Source organism: Mchenga conophoros, linkage group LG12, assembly GCF_057382185.1.
Source record: "Mchenga conophoros isolate Kocher_MC1m ecotype Shallow Benthic linkage group LG12, M_conophoros_male_GT1.1, whole genome shotgun sequence".
Taxonomy (NCBI): Eukaryota; Metazoa; Chordata; class Actinopteri; order Cichliformes; family Cichlidae; genus Mchenga; species Mchenga conophoros.
This window is the reverse complement of record NC_140537.1, coordinates 31,067,118-31,085,377: the sequence shown is the minus strand read 5'-3', so window position 1 is coordinate 31,085,377 and position 18,260 is coordinate 31,067,118. Positions and strand designations below refer to the sequence as shown.

The window sequence follows — 18,260 nt, the reverse complement described above, 5'->3', positions numbered from 1 at the left end:
AAGAAAACGGCGGCCTTTACAACTTATGTCTAAAAATGTATAGTTTCATGCATCGGTTAAAACACTCGACTCCAGCTACATGACGCGCAGCGGGAAACACTTCCCGCAAGACGAGCTGCCCGAGATTCACAGAATTTACAGAAAATGATACATTTTTGTGATTTATATCGTTATCGGGACGATAGAATTCTTATATCGGGATATGAGATTTTGGTCATATCGCACAGCCCTAACCATGGGAGACCACGAAACACTACAATGTAATTCACCACATATGCATACTTCCTTCTCTAATAGGCTTTAATAGTTTAATAATCTTCACTTAATCTACTGTAATACTTACGATCTTTAAACTCCTGGAGGTCTCTGGGCTGGACAAACTCTGGCTTTACTGTCTCAAACCACCAAAACAGCTCAGCGATGAACACCATCACATTGTGCTACACAAAGAGCAGATGGCACGTTATAATACTTAAAATTCACTCTGCAGTACAAATATCTGACAGTTTTTTGTACCTTGAGCACAGGCGGTGAATAGAGCATGTCCTCTGTTGTCAGATAGAAACTTTTATTCAGGTACTCATTGGCAAATTCTCTGAGGAGCTGGATGTTGTACAGGCTATCAGCGATAGAAGGGACTTCCTTCAGGCAAATATCTAATCAGGTGCACAGAGAGCAGGTCAGATCAGGACAACTTGATGACATGATGGCTATAAATGTCTCACTGACTGGACAGTGAGAGTAAGTATGAGCAAGTGACAAAAATAGCATCACACAGTTATTAAATTGAGCATGTAAGTAGAGCAAGTCTATTGGCCCCTATAGAAAAATATTATTTGAGAGTGATTTGTGAGATGTAAGTAGTGAACGTGTGTGTGTGTTCGGGAGACAGAGAAAGAAAACACACAGGCAAGAGCATCATACCTTCCAGCTTCATGAGATCGGAGCAGTAGTAATGGACTACAGTGAGCAGTGCAGCTCCATCACAAACATCCCTCATCAGATCTTCCAGCAATGGAAAGAAGGGCAGCTGTCGACCGGAAGCATGTTCCCGACGATACCGTACCTAACCACCAGGGGGAGAGAATCAGGGTTTTATGAGAAGAAAAGCCACAACACACATCCCTGGAACTACCAGTCAAGTGGCACGTCACAAAACATCCTACATGGAGTGACTAATATCACAAATACAAATCTCTTTCACATCACAGTAACATCTGATGTGTAAGTTTTTCTTCCAGTTAATGTTAGAACTAATTTAAGCATCAGATCAAGGTTCTCCCCAGTGGTTTCACAGTAAAATGGCATTTGTAATGAAAGCACCAGTTAAAGGCTTCATTTAAATTGATCAACAGCACGTTTAGTGAAGTCTGTTAAAGATGGTTCCGAATGACAAAAGCCCCAGAGGCACCATGATCACCCAATCGAGGGAGAATCCTTGAGACCTGGTTAACTGTGAGAAGATGAAGGTGAAGGTGTTAAAGAGCAGTGACATGAAGAGCACAGAGTAAAAGATCAGTTTTCCATTAACTTTAATGACAAGCAGACCACCAGCGGTGAAAACCAGTGAAACCAGGTAACACGAACCAGCTGACCCAAATGTCAACAGCTTTAATCACTGGCTCACTTTTTGTGAAACAAGTGTATCATTAATACAGAAATTCAGCCTCCCAAGTCACATTTATTTGAATGCCTACTCTTTGAAGCTGGTAATCATTTCAGGAACTCACTGAGGAAATTGAATAGCAACAAGTTAATTAAATGAAACAGACAAATGCACACCCATTTTAGAAGCTAAAAATGAAATCACATACATCCAGACCTGACAGAAAGCCCAAGTACAATGTACTAACTTGTAGTGCTACATTTACCTCCATGTTAGGAAGAGGTCAACTCTGCAAACTACAACAGGGAAAACTAGAACTGGAAGGTGATTATTATTATTATTATTATTATTATTATTATTATTATTATTATTATTATCATCATCACCATCATCATCATCATCCTATGTGCACATGTGTGTACACATGTCCTGCAAATGCCGCTTAATTTAGTGGGCAAAACTGAAGCTATAACCTTTTCCAGATATAATATTAAATTTCGACTTAGAAGGAGATGACACATAATAAATTCAAGCATAGTTCCACATTTAGTTATACTAACAGCTAGGGCTGTGCGATATGACCAAAATCTCATATCCCGATATAAGAATTCTATCGTCCCAATAACGATATAAATCACAAAAATGTAACATTTTCTGTAAATTCTGTGAATCTCGGGCAGCTCGTCTTGCGGGAAGTGTTTCCAGCTGGGTGTAGTGTACCTGGAGTCGAGTGTTTTAACTGATGCGTGAAACTATATATTTTTAGACATAAGTTGTAACGGCCGCCGTTTTCTTCCTATTTTTTAGCACCTGATGGTTCTTTTTTTGCCTCTCATCCGTCAATATTCTGCATACTATTTCACGTGATTCAGTTTATTTTGAAAAGTCTCAACAGGATCTAGAGCTTTATTGCGAAAGGTTTATGTGGAAAATAAACAAGCAGACACGCGATGGTTTTACCGTCGTTGTTGCTAACGGCAACGCATAAAAACAGGCACTTGTCCGTCCGTAGTGTTGTTATATTAAATATAAGAGAAAGAGAGAACTTTAGGAAATTAATATAGCCACTACAGTGACCATCAAAACGATGAAAAAAATATTGCCGTAAACAGTTTATTTTGCGACACCACGAAACAAACGATAGCGTAAAATGAAACGATAGACGTTTTTATATCGTCATCTGATATATATCGTTATATCGAACAGCCCTACTAACAGCCTTCACCAAAACAGCCAACTTTATACTGTATAGCTTTGCCTAATTAATTTAAAATATATTCCATTAGAATTCAGAAAATCCAACATTGCTTGAATTCTCAGAAATATATATAGTTTAAATCCAAATTCAAGTCCAGAGATTCTAGGCACTACTTAGAGTAAATAAAACACAACCAAACAAAAAAAAAAAAAAAATTGTAATCAGCATAAAACAGCTTAAAATGAACTTTAATCTCGCTCATGGAGGGTATTCCACAAAACTATGCTGGGGCAGTTGTTGTCACAAGTCACGGGTGAAACTAACAACCAAACAAGAAGCTGTACTACAGGACACGTTCTACGTTAGTGAGTCTCCTGACTAGGAGGGATCACTGTACCGCTTCGGAGAGTTCTTCTGGCCCCAGCATGCAGTGGGCCAGCTCGTGCATGACATCAGGCTGATACACAGAGCAGAGATACTGTCAGGAGATTGTGGGCATATAGGAAAACAGTGCGTGAGAGCGGAAGAGAGAAACTGGAGGGAGAATGACAAAGCAGATCAGTGAGAGAATGTGGCCAGTAATGGGTCTGCAAAGCAAAGGAGAGGTGTAGGCATGGATTTTTCTCGTATTCTCACTAGGCAAGCAAATACCACACACATCTGCGCACAGAGAATCCACATGGCCTACTTGAGCTTGAAATGAGGTAGCACACACTGCATAGCTTAGAGGAAAAAAAAGTTTGGACACAAAGGTTAGAATAACCTTACACCTTAGTGACATATTTGCCACAAGGGGGAAAAAAAGAAACAAACTAGCTGTCAGCCTTCTCCCCCCTGCTGACACGCTGGCTACATGTAGCACGTAATGAGCTTGAATGAGCCATGGAGGAGTGTGCGCACACATCAACACAGAACTATGCGTGCAAAGGGCAGAGGGGGAAGAAAATGGGGTTATGGGGCCTGGCATCCAACTTACAGGGACTAGCTTCCAATACCATTTGGAGGGAGACTATCCAGTTTGCAGGGATAAGAGAAGGGGGAAGGAGGGACAGATGAGGAACAGGAGCAGAAAGGTTAACACGTCAGAGGTCAGAGACAAAAGGATTGGATCTGCTTCCAGTTTAAACAGATAAGAGTAGAGGAAGGTCAGAACAACATCAAAACGCCATTAGGGAGAAACATTCATGTGAGCGCTAAGGATGCTGTTGCTGTTTTGAAACAACTGATTGCTTGACACACCTGGATAAGACATGGAGATTTCTAATAAAGGAACCTATTTTGAGTGGCTTTACCTTTTGATGGCTAGGGGACTCCAGTGGGTGGTGCTTGACTTTGTGCTCCCTTTCTGCAATCTCCCTCATCTTCATGTTTACCTGCAGAAGAAAAAAAAAAAGAATAACAAAACAATTATTAGTATGTTTGCATGGAGTCAATAAACCACACTACTGAATGGTAATAGAGGGCTAGGAACCGGTTAGCAACTATCTGGCGACCACTGAATGCAAATGGAAACTGCATATTAAGCTACTGTTTGGAAAATTGTTCCCGTGAGTTGCTGGCTGACAGTGGATGAAATCATTGACAAAGAGGATGTAGCAACAAAAACCTCCTTGTGGATATTTTGATTAGAAATAGAGTTCTATGCTTGCCTGTAGTTTGCTTGAATGACATCTGTAGTGAAATTTGAAGTGTGATGCAAGGCAGAAACAAAACATTCACTTTCAAAATAAAAGCTGCACCCCAGCCTATAACCAAAACATTTCACTCTGAAAGCAACTTGTTTCAGTTTCAGGTATGCGGTGCACTTTTCACAAATTCACAACAGCTTGGTAAGTAATCCGTACAAATGATAGATAACCACGGCAATCTGCTAGGGACAAAACATTTGCAAAGAGGTTGCCATATACTTTTTTGCGATAAGTTTCATGCTAATAGTGGCCAGTAACCTTAGAGAAGAGCTTTCTGGATATAGCAGTTAGTTAGTGAGGCATTTGGGGCAAAATTAAACAACTGCCTAGTGAGAAATTGCTAATCAGGTCAGAATTTCCTTGACGAAAACTTGACAATGTTAGAACAAATTGCTTTTCTGAAATTTAATCTAAAAAAAATGTAATCCATTTAAATATTGCGCTAGTAGACTAAAGAACATATTCTTAGTCTCATGAATAAAGAGATTTATATCACAGTTAATATCAGAATAATTAGATTAAAATTTCCAAGATGATAAAAACAAAATGTGCATTCTGGCATGTGGAAAAAATATTTTAGGATTATATCCCCCATCTCCCATAGACTGACAATGTTCTTTCAAAAGACAACTACAACATGAACTTGAGTCTGTGCGTGTAACAGACCTAGACTCCTGTCTATTGGACTATATCCAATCATCAATGACATAAGTGGACCACTTTATTCAGAGCCCCAGGAATAAAGCCAGCTGGATTTTAGAGGATAAAAAGCCTAAACAAGATTTGTTGTGAAAGAGTTTAATAATAATGATGATAATATCCTGCTGTGTGTCTTATCTGGGTCATGAGTGTCTATACCTTGTTGATCCAGAAAACCATAGCATCCTCCAGGTCAAAGGGCAGCTCCTTAGAGGCACTGAAGGTAGAGAAGCGCTTGACAGAGGCCACCACTTTCTCTATGCTGATCATCTCCACTGTGTAAGCCATCATCAGGGCATCGATCATGGGCATGTGAGCACTCTGAGTGAAAGTCAAGAGCAGAGCACATGGCAATTCAATCCTGCTGTATTTTTTTTCAGATTCCAATGCAAACAGGCAGAAATTTTAAAGTTCCCAAAACATAAAACATTACAAAGTGTTAGGTAGATGATTATACGGAACCTAGGCACCTATAGCAGGGTTCTTTTAACATACACTTTTCTAAATTAGCACAATCATCACCGATGCAGCAGAACAAGAGGTATTTTTTTGGTAATCATTTACAGTTTTCAAAGACACTAAAAGCCACAAAACACTCAGTATTTCACTTCTATAAAATATGCAACTGCTTGGAAAGAGGAAAAAAAACTAAATGTTGCAGCCATTAACCTTTTTAATTTTAATGTTCCTTGTCTCATAACACCATATGTTAAATTATCATAAAAACTACATATTAATGCTGGGTGTCATCATTCATTGGCTAATTTCGTCACACCATCCCACAGACACAGGAAAATCTGGATTGGATTGTTTGGGGGGGGGTTTGGGTTTTTTGGTAGGGATTTTCTCATCTCAAACTGAGATGAGAAACAGCCCGAGACGCTTCTCGTCTTCCACCCGTCTCCTTTTTGTGTGTTAGTCTTTCTTCGTATCAACTTTGATGTCAAAACTGTTTTATTTATTTATTTTTCTTACTTGAGTCACAGCGAGTGTCTGAGAGGAAACGATATTCAGAACTTCCACTGTTTCCGCTGGAGCGTTGCTGCTTTTTTGTTCGCTTTTTTAACTGTCATCACTTTGGTGGGAACACCTTAGAAAGCCGTCCCTTTTCTGGGATCCTCTTTAGACACAACTGATTCTGTTTCTTCACTTGGACTTTCTCCTTCTTTATTGCCATAGCGCTCCAGGGTTCTCTCACGTCACATAGTTTATCACACTTCAAACATTTCTTTTGGAGCCTTAACAGAGCTTTTCTATATATGCTTTAGTAATCCACAACTCATCTTCCATCCATTCATGCAGCACCTATATTGTTTTAAAAGTTAGTAATGACTAAGCGTCCTACTATTTAACAACCACTAACATCTGTGAATACACAGAATAGACTTATTAAATAATGTTGCTATCCGTGGCTTCAGTGGTACGGCCAGGAGGTTCTTAAACAAGTGTGAAGCTTTGATTAAGCCATTGTGGTTATTTAAAGCTGAAGTCTCTCAGTCGGCACAGTAGGTGTCCAATGTTAAACCCGCTCTTCAACTCCTAATGCAATCAAGAGGCCCAGCAGGGGCATCCCATCACCCAGCGAGCCGACAGCTGATGCCTAAAAGTCAAAATATTGATCCTCGATGGTCAGAGTGCTAATTAGATCCAATCAAATACCAGGGAATCTTAAATTCCCTTTGGCTAGTGAATCTTTATTTTGTAAAAGTCCACTACTAAGTATTGTTACTTATGTAAAACATCACAGGCAGCACCTGAAACTATAACAAAACTATTACAAAACACATATATAACAACACACACAAGTTTCAAGCAGTGCTTTGTGCAACACACTGCTAGCTTAATCCAATTGGTGATGGAAGTGCACAGAGATTAGGCTTGTTAACATAACAAATGAGAGCTATTCAGAGCTTTCTCCACTGCATGACCTACATGAACACAAACAACACTAAAATACATTTCCAAACAAACTAACATGGTATTGTCTGAGACATGGAAAAGTTAAGAAAACAAAGTAGGGATGACTATTGTGCATACGGGAATCTAAAAACCGCTTAGCTCTGGTAGCTCTTGGTCTCAAAACCAGACTAAAACGTTTTCATGAAAGAAGCCAACTAAAGGGTAGAGCTGACCTAAATACCATTTTGGGGGCTTTTAGGGTTTGTTGAGAATTATTTGCAAACATCTGAATCTTTGAATACTGAGAGAATCATAGAGCGAGGTCTGGGGACGGAGGCAACCACTGTACCTACAACAGTTTTAGGAGCCCTTTTAGTTTTTTGTGGTTCAAATGCTTCCTTGGACACCAATGAACATAACATAACATAACATAACATAATAGGCCGAGGGGTAAAAAACGTAAACATTTGTCGATGGAGTGAGACTTTTGCTCTAATTTGCCAAATCAGGCAGCTCTCTTGGCTGAACCACACTTATTACTTACAACAGCGTAAAGGGTAAGAAAGACAGCCCTTTCATTTTTGTTCTGCATGTGGGGCAGGAAAACCCTGACTAAATTCTCCAAAATTTAAAATGGCTCAAAGTCTTAGCAGGATATAATACTACAAGAGCAGAGCAGAGAGGAAACCCCCCCCCCCCCCCCAATATTATTCTTTACCCTAACTACACTATAATTAAAGCCCATTGATTCTGAACAAATACATACTGAATTCAATTTAAAACATCCAATGTGGTCAGCAGAAAACAACAACACATATTTAAACTTGACATTAAATAACATCAAAATAGCATATTTAGGATACATGAAAGTGTAAGATGTTCAATCTTTTGTTCTCCTATAACACCACGGCCTTCAACAATGCAGCATGTAGCCCCATGTGGAGCAGGGGCTGCTGGTGCCCCAAGCTCTGTGTGTACACACTGACCATGTGTGCGCACACACTATAGTATAAATTGGTCTACAACAAAGGGTAGCTTCACAGGATTTTTCAAGCCCCAGCTGTTTCCCAAAAAAGAGACAGGCAAGGTGCAGAGGAAGTGTCTGTAGGTGTAGGATCCCCTTCATTTAAACAGACACACAAAGTAGGAAAACACAGGTTGCTATGGAAACACCTTTTCAAGTCAGCAATATGGCAGTGGGGGTTTCAACAGTCTGTCACAGATAAGTGGTGTCCTGTTCAGGATTTTCTGACATCCTCACTTGGCTTTGTGTCTGGCCGCTTACATACCGGCCTGCCTGGATTATTGTATCAGACTGCTGGGAGGAAAAGCAGACGTACATCACTTAGGAGCCAGCCTGCAGAGGAAAGGCCTGCTCTACACCACTGCTGGTTTCCATGGTAACAAAGGGGTAGGAAGCAGGGAGATGTCTAAGAGCAAATGAGGCTGTTGGTGTTCATCCTATCCTGTGTGAAGTGCTCTTAGTTAAAGTGTGATACATCGTATTTCATCACCAAGGGTTCTGCATTCATTCACACGGATCTGCCATGGTGACTCAAGCTGTCCAGATGTGGAATAAATGCAGAGGGCATTTAACCTCATTATGAGGTGATCTGTGAAAATCTTACAAGGATTACACTTGCCTCAAGACAACTAAATGGGTCAACAGGGCAAGTACCCAGTCACCAACATCTTTACCATTTTGCTAAGTAGAAAGCTTGAGAAAGGGAGGACAGCTAGGCTGGATAAGCATTTAAACTGAGCGTTTAGGGAGCTTTTCCAACAGATGGATGAAAATGAAGGTGAGAAAAATACCAGACACAATAAATTCATTTCAACAAGGTATTAACACAAGAGCAAACCTCTTAATGCTAATGCCCCCCACTCTGAGGGAGCACAGAGATCAGTTTATTTAGCAGGATTTCTATTTTTAATGATCCAGCGGAGAGTCATTTTAAAAGTATGTTGCTTTTGCATATGATTGCAGCAGTGATTGGAAAACTGACCAATAACACTTTATGTTAGGCACTGAGAACAGGGACCGCCATTCAAATGCAAAAAATGAATAAAAAATAAAAAAATCATAGTGCATCTCTCTTACTCCTTAGTTGCTCACGTCAACTTGAGCTATCACACATTATGTTTGATTTATGTACATTTAATTAAAGTTTACTTGTTAAAATATGTGTCAAAGGGATGTACTACAAATCAAATTCACCATAGCCAGGCTTTTTTGTGTTAGCTGGATCACCAAAACCTAAAACTGCTTTCCTAGATAACGAGTATCGCAGTAGAGGTCATTGACTTTACCTGTTAACCCAGGCTTTCTAATTTAGGATTTGTGTATGGAGTAAGAGTCAAATGACCTCTCAGCAAACAAATACATTACAAATTTTACAGCATGCTTCATTCAGAGGTATTAGAAAGGCCTACCTCAAAAGTTTGCATGTAAGGAATACATTTCTTCCTCAGAGAATATATAAAGTGTTTAGAGGCCACTAAAAAAGCAGCGCATTAAAAATACGTTAATCAAAGCTGATGTTTAACCTCGACACTGAACATACACAAGGCCACAAATTTACTGAATATGAGATAACTGCATCAGTTAGTGTTGGTTATTGACAAAGATTACCTAATGTCAATTTCTGTTTCAAAGACCAGAATTATCTCTAACTTCTATATTTCCAGGTATACTTTAGAATGATTCAAATAAAATTAAAAAACAAAACAATGTAACCAGTGCAAATTATTCATTTATACCAATGGTGGAATTTCATATTTGAAAATGTTTAAACTGGTGCTGCTTCACTCTGCTTTTATCAACACAAGTTGTAGCCATATTATTTAAATAAACATATTTATACGTATTGTCAGTTAAGAAGTGAATGGGGACCTTTGTGTTAAACTAGTGGCCAATTCAATGACCAAAGAGTTGCAGGATTACACTGTGCAGGAGTGCCAATTAAACTGTGATTAAAATTGCAGTGTCTGACACTGTTGCGGGATTTGGCCAAATTATTAATTTGATTATACCCAACTCTGCTTTTGGATAATTCTAAAATAACCAACTTCTTTCAGATTTAGTAACCAAAATATCTACAGTGTTATCAATAACAACCAGTAGAAAAGAGTAAGCTCATCAGTAATAATAATTACTGACAACTAACCTCTGCCTCCTGTTGTATTTACATAAAAAACACACGGTGGTTTATCTGATACTGTGGTATCATCTTTTAACATCACAATGATGTTTATCTTTTAACTTGTGTAAAAAGAGCAAACTGTTAGTAAAGATATGAGTAACCTGTGAGTAGTGGAAAAAGACTCATTACAAAAGCATATATAGTATGAAATAAGTGTTTGTGTTAATTAAATTAACTGTGGCTAAACTCTTTCAAGACAGATTAAGGACAACAACACCTTTGCACAATGAAGGGGGGGGGGGGGAAACAAACAAAAAAAAAAAAAAATCACACCCACACCTTTCACGGTAACCCCATACACACCTTGCATGCCAGCAGTCAAATGTCACTTATCCATTTGAATAGATATGATGCAGGAAATATTCAAATATTCTGGACACTGTACTAAAAGCAAAGCATGCTTAAAACTCTTTACAAAGTGGATAATGTAAAGAATCTGCAAATGTTTTTGGTTTTATGTGCACTGACAGATGTTTTTAGGTTTGCTGGTATTGCTGGATAATAATAAACGGACTACTAACTTTCACTGACTTCACTGAAGAAAGATAATGCATCTGAAGCAGGAAGAGCTCATCCCCTGATAAACAATCTGTGCTGCTGAGATACACTTTGTAATTGCTATTACAGTTTCACGGCCTATATGAGACTGCATGTGTCAGCTGATCAATAAAAGCATTAACATACCAGTATTATAGTACGTTTTAATTTCAAACCCAAGCAGCAGCTACATGTGAAAATAACAAATCAGCTCCCAAACTTATTTTTCCACAAATTCATTCATCACTAACCTGCTAGCCCCTGCCCTTCCAATTTCGTGTTTCCTTACTGGCTTTCAGGAGAGAAGATAGTTTACTTTAGGCTTTGGAGATCTACCACAAGGTGGAGGGCCAATCTAACAAGAACATGCAGCAGGTGGAGGCCTTCCTTACGTACTGCTACACCAGTTTACCATGTGTCAAAGCAGAACCAGTACTACTAACTGTCCATCGACTGGACAGGAGACTCACTAGACAGGCAGGTGACAATATTAGGTGTTATTGCCACAAAATACTGCAAAATTTGAGAGGATTTTGCACTCACCATTTTGATCGGCATACAGGCCAGGTCCCCCTCTGTAACGGGTGTGTCATCACTCTCCACCACATAAATGCCCTTCCTGGACAGAGCTTGGATGACAGACATGTGGGACTGAAGAGACACTGCCTGCTCAGTTTTGAGGATGAGGGCACACACACGGCAGTAAAGCTCACAGGACAGCAGCAGACGAATGACAGGTGGCTTGATGTGTTCCTGGTCATACTGGTCTGTATAGAACGGGTCCCTTAAGTCCTCTGGAATATGGTCTGCAATGGAGAGAGTGTTTGAGGGGGAAGTCAGTGCCCAAAATACAGGAAACATCCTGAAGCAGTATGTGAGGTTAACACTAGATCAAACTATACATGGACTGAAGACATACAAAAGCTGGTTAAGATAACATACAAAATACTACATAAAAAAGCAGCCACAGCTCTGACTGCCTCATCTACAGGCTACAGTAATGTGACAAAGCCCAGTGCTTTCCATGTAATATTTGTTCCATACCACTATTAGTTTACTTGTAGCAAACATGAACTTTTGTAATTGCAAGTTACAAAGCATTTCCTCAGGAGCGTATCAGGGAAACAGATCCTTGATAAGCCAAGACCTCAGTGAGACTTCTCAGGTGACACTGTGGACCTTTCCCCCCCCCCGAAACCCACAAAAAAACCCAGTTGACCTACAGAGACAATTCTGTTGCTTTGAATATGAAGTCATTCTCAAAAACAGAAACCACAGCCATATATGGGCATGAGACAAAGCGGCTCTCTCGAGGCATGCACAAACTACATTTTTACTGTAAGGTAAACCAGACACAGGAATAAAATGGGTGTAAAGGCATGTGCAAACCTGTCCAAATTCAAAACAGAACAGGGACATGATTGAAATGACCCTGTTCTGTAAAATCTGTTCTTAACGCTGTCTGAGCCCCAGTAATACGGCATGAGCTGTGTGTGTGTGTGTGTGTGTGTGTGTGTGTGTGTGTGTGTGTGTGTGTTGTGTTCTTAGCCTCTGCACTGACTGACAGGATAAAGGGAGCCACTCGTCAGCAATCTCCTATTCACAAAAACTGGATGGTGGATAGCTTCTAGCAACTGGTTTAGTGGATGATGAAGTACCAAGCGCAAAAGATGAACTGTAAAAGCAGGCATGGTACATATGTACAGAGCCTTTGAGAAGAATGTAAATTCAATAAAATTTTAAGGAAAAAATAATTCCTTAATAAACAATCGACACAATAGACTTATCATGTATAAAGCTGTAAGTTTAGAAAACATCAGATGCAGGCTTTCTTTTCCAATTTCTTTTCCAATGGTCAAGAATAAGGGAATTTTTGCGGAGATAACCAATATAAATGACTAATTTATTACTATATTGACTGTAAAAAATGTGTGCCTGAATACTGATTCCAAAAAAGAACCCCTACAGACTTGAGGAAATTTTAATTATAATGAGGACTTGATTATTTTACTTAACATCACAGGTTGGGGGTTCCTAAATTGCATCCAAATGCAAAATATTTCTTTTCTACTCTCCTCTCTTGTGATGTTAAATTTGTTTCTGCCCCTCCCTGAGCACACACCCTGACTTCACACAACCTCTCACCGTCTTGTCATTTGGTGATGAAACTTATGAAGTAATTAGGAGCTTTTGTTCTCATGCATCAAATCTGATAATGTAGAAATATGACCAAAAACTTGTATCACAGGGAAGTGGGAAATGCAGCTTTAAAACCTATTTTGAACTTTTTGTCCCAAACCTAGAAAAAATCATTTTGTCTCTAGGTAAAAAGACCCACCGGCCCTGCTAGTTACCTGAGCTCCAGTCAGACCAATCAGAAGCAATAGAAATAAAGCTAAAGAAGCTAAACAGCAATCGCAAGTTATGTTGGTGAATTTCCTCTCTGTTCTTGGCCCCTTCCTAGCTAACATTTTTCAGCATGCTGTTCAATGGTATAATTTTAAAAATAAAACAGTTTGTGCCACAATGTTTGTCCTGTTAGTTGAACATTAGTTGTGAGCTGTTACCTGTTGTCTTGTAGTCATCTATTTGATTCATACAACTATAACAATGAGTAAGAAGGTGGTATAAGTTCATCAGGGCTATGATATAGTGATATAAGGCACTTGAAAGAAAAAACAACAATAGCTGCTGTATTTGTCCACTAATATAGTAGTTTACATATCTGGTATCCTGCCCAGAACATGATGAACATTTGTTGTTGTGTAAAAATAAACTGCAAAGAAGTATTACATTTAAAATCGCAGATTTAATATATTTGCCATCCCGCCCTTATTTCAGTAGCTGCTCAGATCATATCGATCCTGTAATCGGTATTCTGCATGCATCACTGAAACACAGGCCAACATGCTGCCAACCCCCATAAGAAATGAAGACGTCATTGCACAACAATAATCTATTACACCAAACACCCAGCAGTTTTGATCATTCCTAAAGAGCAGTGTTTGAGTATATAAACAAACAGTAACATTGGAGTAACTGTGTGTGAAAACAAAAGGGTCTGGTCAGGGCGAGTCTTCACGTTTGAATACATTCAACAGACACTGATGTCATGTGGCAGCTGCCCCCCTGTGTTCCTATTACCCAGAGCCAGGCTGACAAATTTACTAACTGGGATGGGGTGGAGCTGGAGAACCTGGCCTGGCAACAAGACCCAGCAAAGTCAGCCAACCAGGACCAGGACTATACCATGGTCAGCACAAGCAAACATGGGCAAGAACCAGTACTGTGCATGCAGCCATCACAAGTTCTAACCCTCGCTGGTGTTGTGTCTGGCTGTCTGACACGCATGTTGCCAGCAGCTGTGGCAAACATAGAGGGTAGTAAGGACAGGAGACCATATTGACAAATACAACCTTGTGCAAGGAGGAGGGGAACCAGACAGGTGAAAACAAACTAGATGAAAACTAGATGACCCCAACATCCAAAGATTGTTATACTCTTTACAATGAAATTACATCACAGCTCTTTAGGCTGTTTCTCTCCGTCAGCCAGTGAACAAGCCAAGCAAACAAGAGTACACTGTAGCAAAGACCAGATGAGCCATAGGGTGAAAATAAAATGGCCCTAATTTATTGAGTCCCCATGGGAAAAGGCAATTGTGACTGCAGCTGAGAGTTCCCTCCTTCTGGGCCACCAAAGCACTGGGCTGCTTTACACTTTCCATTGTAACAGAAAAGGATCTCCACCCAAGTTTGTGTGTGGTGCATCATTTTTGTCCTTAGGAAGTGGCTTTTAAGCACCATCTTTCAGACTGCATCGTTAGCCAAGGCCTATGATGACAGACAGCGAAATGACAGAGCAGACTCCTACAAGCCTTGATATGAACTCAGACAAAAGTATGAGCCTTAGTAATGAACCTTAAACAAAGAGGGCTTTAGAGCAAAATGCTGGCCTTAAAAAACAGGCAATGGAGACAATAGTTTTCCATCCATAACCCAGATTACCTTTGAATCCAATCTTGCTGTCATTTGTTTAGAATGAATGCACCACTGGCATTAGGAAATCTGAGTAATGACCACAAATATAAAGAGACCACAAAATACAAAGGAAAGCTTGTAATAAGCCTCTGAAATAATGGTCAGAGACTAAACTGAGCCAGCACACACACACAAAGCAGTGAATGGAGGGATTTATGAATCAGATAGCTGAGGTTTATATTATATTTAACCAACTTCAACCACTATGATAAGGAAACACCCTGCAGCACATAAAAAAAGGTAACTAGCAGTCCTTCAAAGATGTCTTTAGTGAACCAACTTGTGAAATGCTGTCAGGCACTGGTGACTAACCAAGCACCAAAAAGTGAAAATCATTTCTGTTGGTAAAACTTTTACCAATCCAATAAAGCTTCTTTGAGAGAAATTAAGGCAACATTCACATATTATAGTTTCTCCTTGGATTTACTGGAGTTAAGTAAGAAAATAGAAAAACTGGACAACATGACTGTAATGTTTCATGACGTGTGTTTGTCTGTCTACAGGACAGGTTTCCAACAAAGGTTTCAATGCAACACTTTTTTTTCCCCACAAGAGACCCAACTACTGGAGCATTCACATTTAACCGTTGAGCCATTAAAAGATTTCTGATAAAAAGTGGGCTGCATGCTTAGATTAAACACTGATACAAAGTAGAGTCACCAAGCAATGTGGTGCATAGACTGCATGAAAGTCACCACATTTCCAAACTTCCTCAAGCATTAGTAGAAGCACAAAATCATGTATGAGCAACTCATGTAAGTGTAAAGTGTAGATATCCCCACTGCAACCAGTGGGTCCAGTTTACCTTAAAGTCATCTCTTACTAAAAGGGTTCCATAGCATTTCTGTAACTCTCTCCTGTAAATTCATATATTGGTGAGCTCTCACTTAACTTAAGGGATTTCACATCATACCCACCAAGTTAATGTGGCATAGATTTTCCATGATATAAAAGTGTCATATTTTAATATCAACGGCATAGAAATCTCTTGCGTGCACATTCCCTAGCATGCAAAACAAGACAATCCAGACATGTTAGACAGCCAGACCAGTGTGTCAGGCTTGACAATTTAGTACCTACAGACTAAGCTACATCAACAACCTTTAACCCCAAGCACAACACTATGCGAAATATGCAAGAAACTTGTTTTACTACTTGTGGGGAGGAGAAAAAAAACAAACAAAAAAAAACTGTCAAGTACAACCGAGCTAGGAAGGCACGTGACCAGTCATCAGTTGCAACCAAAACGTAAACAAATCACGCAACTACGTATTACTGGAGCGCTTGCTAGTTTTGCTCCATATGACAGGAAGAGCAAAATGGTGGCTTGAAATCACTCAATTACTGACACGGTTACATAACGAGCGGCCAAGGACATGATGCCAATCCAAATAGTGGTAAAAGTGGGATTACAAAGCTCAACCCAAGACATAACATCCAAGCATTTTTCAGTTTAATTATTATGTGAAAATATTTTTGCAGGCTCCTAAAGAATTACAAGATTAAACCAGTTAAGTTATTGTTATACTTAAGTGTTAAGCAGTATGTTCTACTTTTACTTAAGGTTTCCAGGAAAAATGCTACCTACACTACATTTGTGATCACATTTTACATAGGCTGTGTCACAACTATTGATCTCTATAATACTGGTGCTGCTGCTGTTGGAATCTTGAGGCAACAGATTCACAGGTCTAATTAGGTAGTCTGTCATCAATGACAGTAGTTCATTGGGGAAAAAAAGGGATGGAAAATGTCCTTTGTTTTGTTTGCACCAACAAATTCTACTGTCTGCAAGTTACAATTTTAGATAAAATGTTCAGTATTTTTATTTTGTATCATAAATATCATCACTGCAATTTCTTTGAAACATCGTAATATAATTTAGAGATTGTATCACCCACCCTTAGCTCCAACATGAAAACTTTTTTCTATACAAAACATATTGCAGAAAAGTATGTTTGACGGAGAACTTTAGCACAGAAGAGCAGCTGCAATTCAATTGTTTACAATATCGTCAGAACAGTGCGGTGCACATGCAACAGTTATGTATCAAAGCTCAGCAGACAGTGGTTGACTCAAATGTAGTCTTTGTGAAATAAATTGCAGAAGATTTTATATAACAATGTCTCCATAATTCCTTTTGCCACCTAACATAAAATATGCACATATCGTGAAAGGATATCAACTGTACTAAAGGTAAACAGTAGGACTTTTTTAAAAAGGGTCCTAGTTCCACAACTTCACTAAAACAGATCCTAAAATGCTTACCTTAAATTTCACATAACTCATTTCACCCTTAAAATGTATTCCACTCTTGGAAAAAGCAACCACAGACAAAGCAGGAAAACCTGCCCCTATCTGACAAAGTTACTAATGCCGATACAATCTCAACAGGCAGTGCGAGTGACTGGCAGTGCAGATCAGTATTTTCCATGCTCTGACTACAGTCAAACAGATATAGCCTAATCCTTAGTGCCTGTCACTCAGGCCGATTTGGGCTCATTCTCACTGGCCGCCCTACAAGAATGGAAGGATCTGGTGAGTCAGTATGGGAGTTCGGTTGCCAAGTGCCATGGGGGGGAAACAGTTTTGGCTCAAGAGCACAGACACAAGTATTTCTTCCTCTTGGGTTTTTGCTGTCAAAGTTTCGCTGCTGGAGCGCAACACAATCTGCTGACTATCACTGTAGAGAGCAGTAAACACAATGTGCCAACAACAACATCTGAAGTAACTGTGAGACATGACATTTGTGTAGCATGAATGCAAGTAAAATTACTTACCAATACCGTAGGCTTTGGCAAACAGCCACCGTAGGTTGGCTGCTATTTTTGCTCTGGCGGAGTCATACATCTCCAAAGGTACAACGTCCATTGTGCCTTCTGCAACCCCGGCCAGTTCTACTGTTCTCTTAGTACTGTCCCCGCCAGCACACAAATCAACATCCATCTTTAACCAAAAAAACAAAAAAAACAAAAAAAAAAAAGCACATTGTTAAAGATAAAATTATACAGGACATTATGCTGAGTAAGAGCCAATGCCAAATAATATGATATTAGCCAGGCATGATTTGCCAAGTGACAAATTCCTTTAAAATGACTCATAAGTGATTTTCTGATACATATTTAACTGAAATCTCACTGACTACAATGTTTGTTGCTTATCAACAGAATATGTTGTTTTTTTATTTCCTTCCTTTAGTGACCCATTAGAATTACATGTGGTCATTGAGACACAAGTGTCAAAGAGGCATTTCGCAGTCACTCATGATGTCAAACAGTAGACAATAGACTTGAGATTTCCAAGCAGCAACTATTTCTTAAATCACCTTGAACTGAAGTCATGGTGACTGCAAGAATGAATCTTTATGATCATTATGTACATTTTGACAAG

General features: G+C 39.4%; 1 protein-coding gene across 6 annotated transcripts in view; it reads right to left on the bottom strand.

Moving 5' to 3' along the window:
* camsap1b (calmodulin regulated spectrin-associated protein 1b) overlaps positions 1-18,260 on the bottom strand; it is a 28,351-nt gene that overhangs the window by 8,768 nt on the left and 1,323 nt on the right. For 3 of the 6 annotated variants that reach the window (XM_085295226.1, XM_085295229.1, XM_085295228.1), the window contains exons 2-9: positions 17,651-17,816; positions 11,374-11,636; positions 5,351-5,512; positions 4,097-4,177; positions 3,781-3,813; positions 925-1,066; positions 517-656; positions 344-440 (exon numbers count right to left, since the gene is read on the bottom strand). In XM_085295226.1, the coding sequence (XP_085151352.1) occupies positions 344-440; positions 517-656; positions 925-1,066; positions 3,781-3,813; positions 4,097-4,177; positions 5,351-5,512; positions 11,374-11,636; positions 17,651-17,816 (1,084 nt within the window). Of the gene's footprint in view, positions 1-343; positions 441-516; positions 657-924; positions 1,067-3,201; positions 3,262-3,780; positions 3,814-4,096; positions 4,178-5,350; positions 5,513-11,373; positions 11,637-17,138; positions 17,275-17,650; positions 17,817-18,260 lie in introns of those variants that run through there. The other 3 variants (XM_085295232.1, XM_085295231.1, XM_085295230.1) reach the window with 3 other exon arrangements.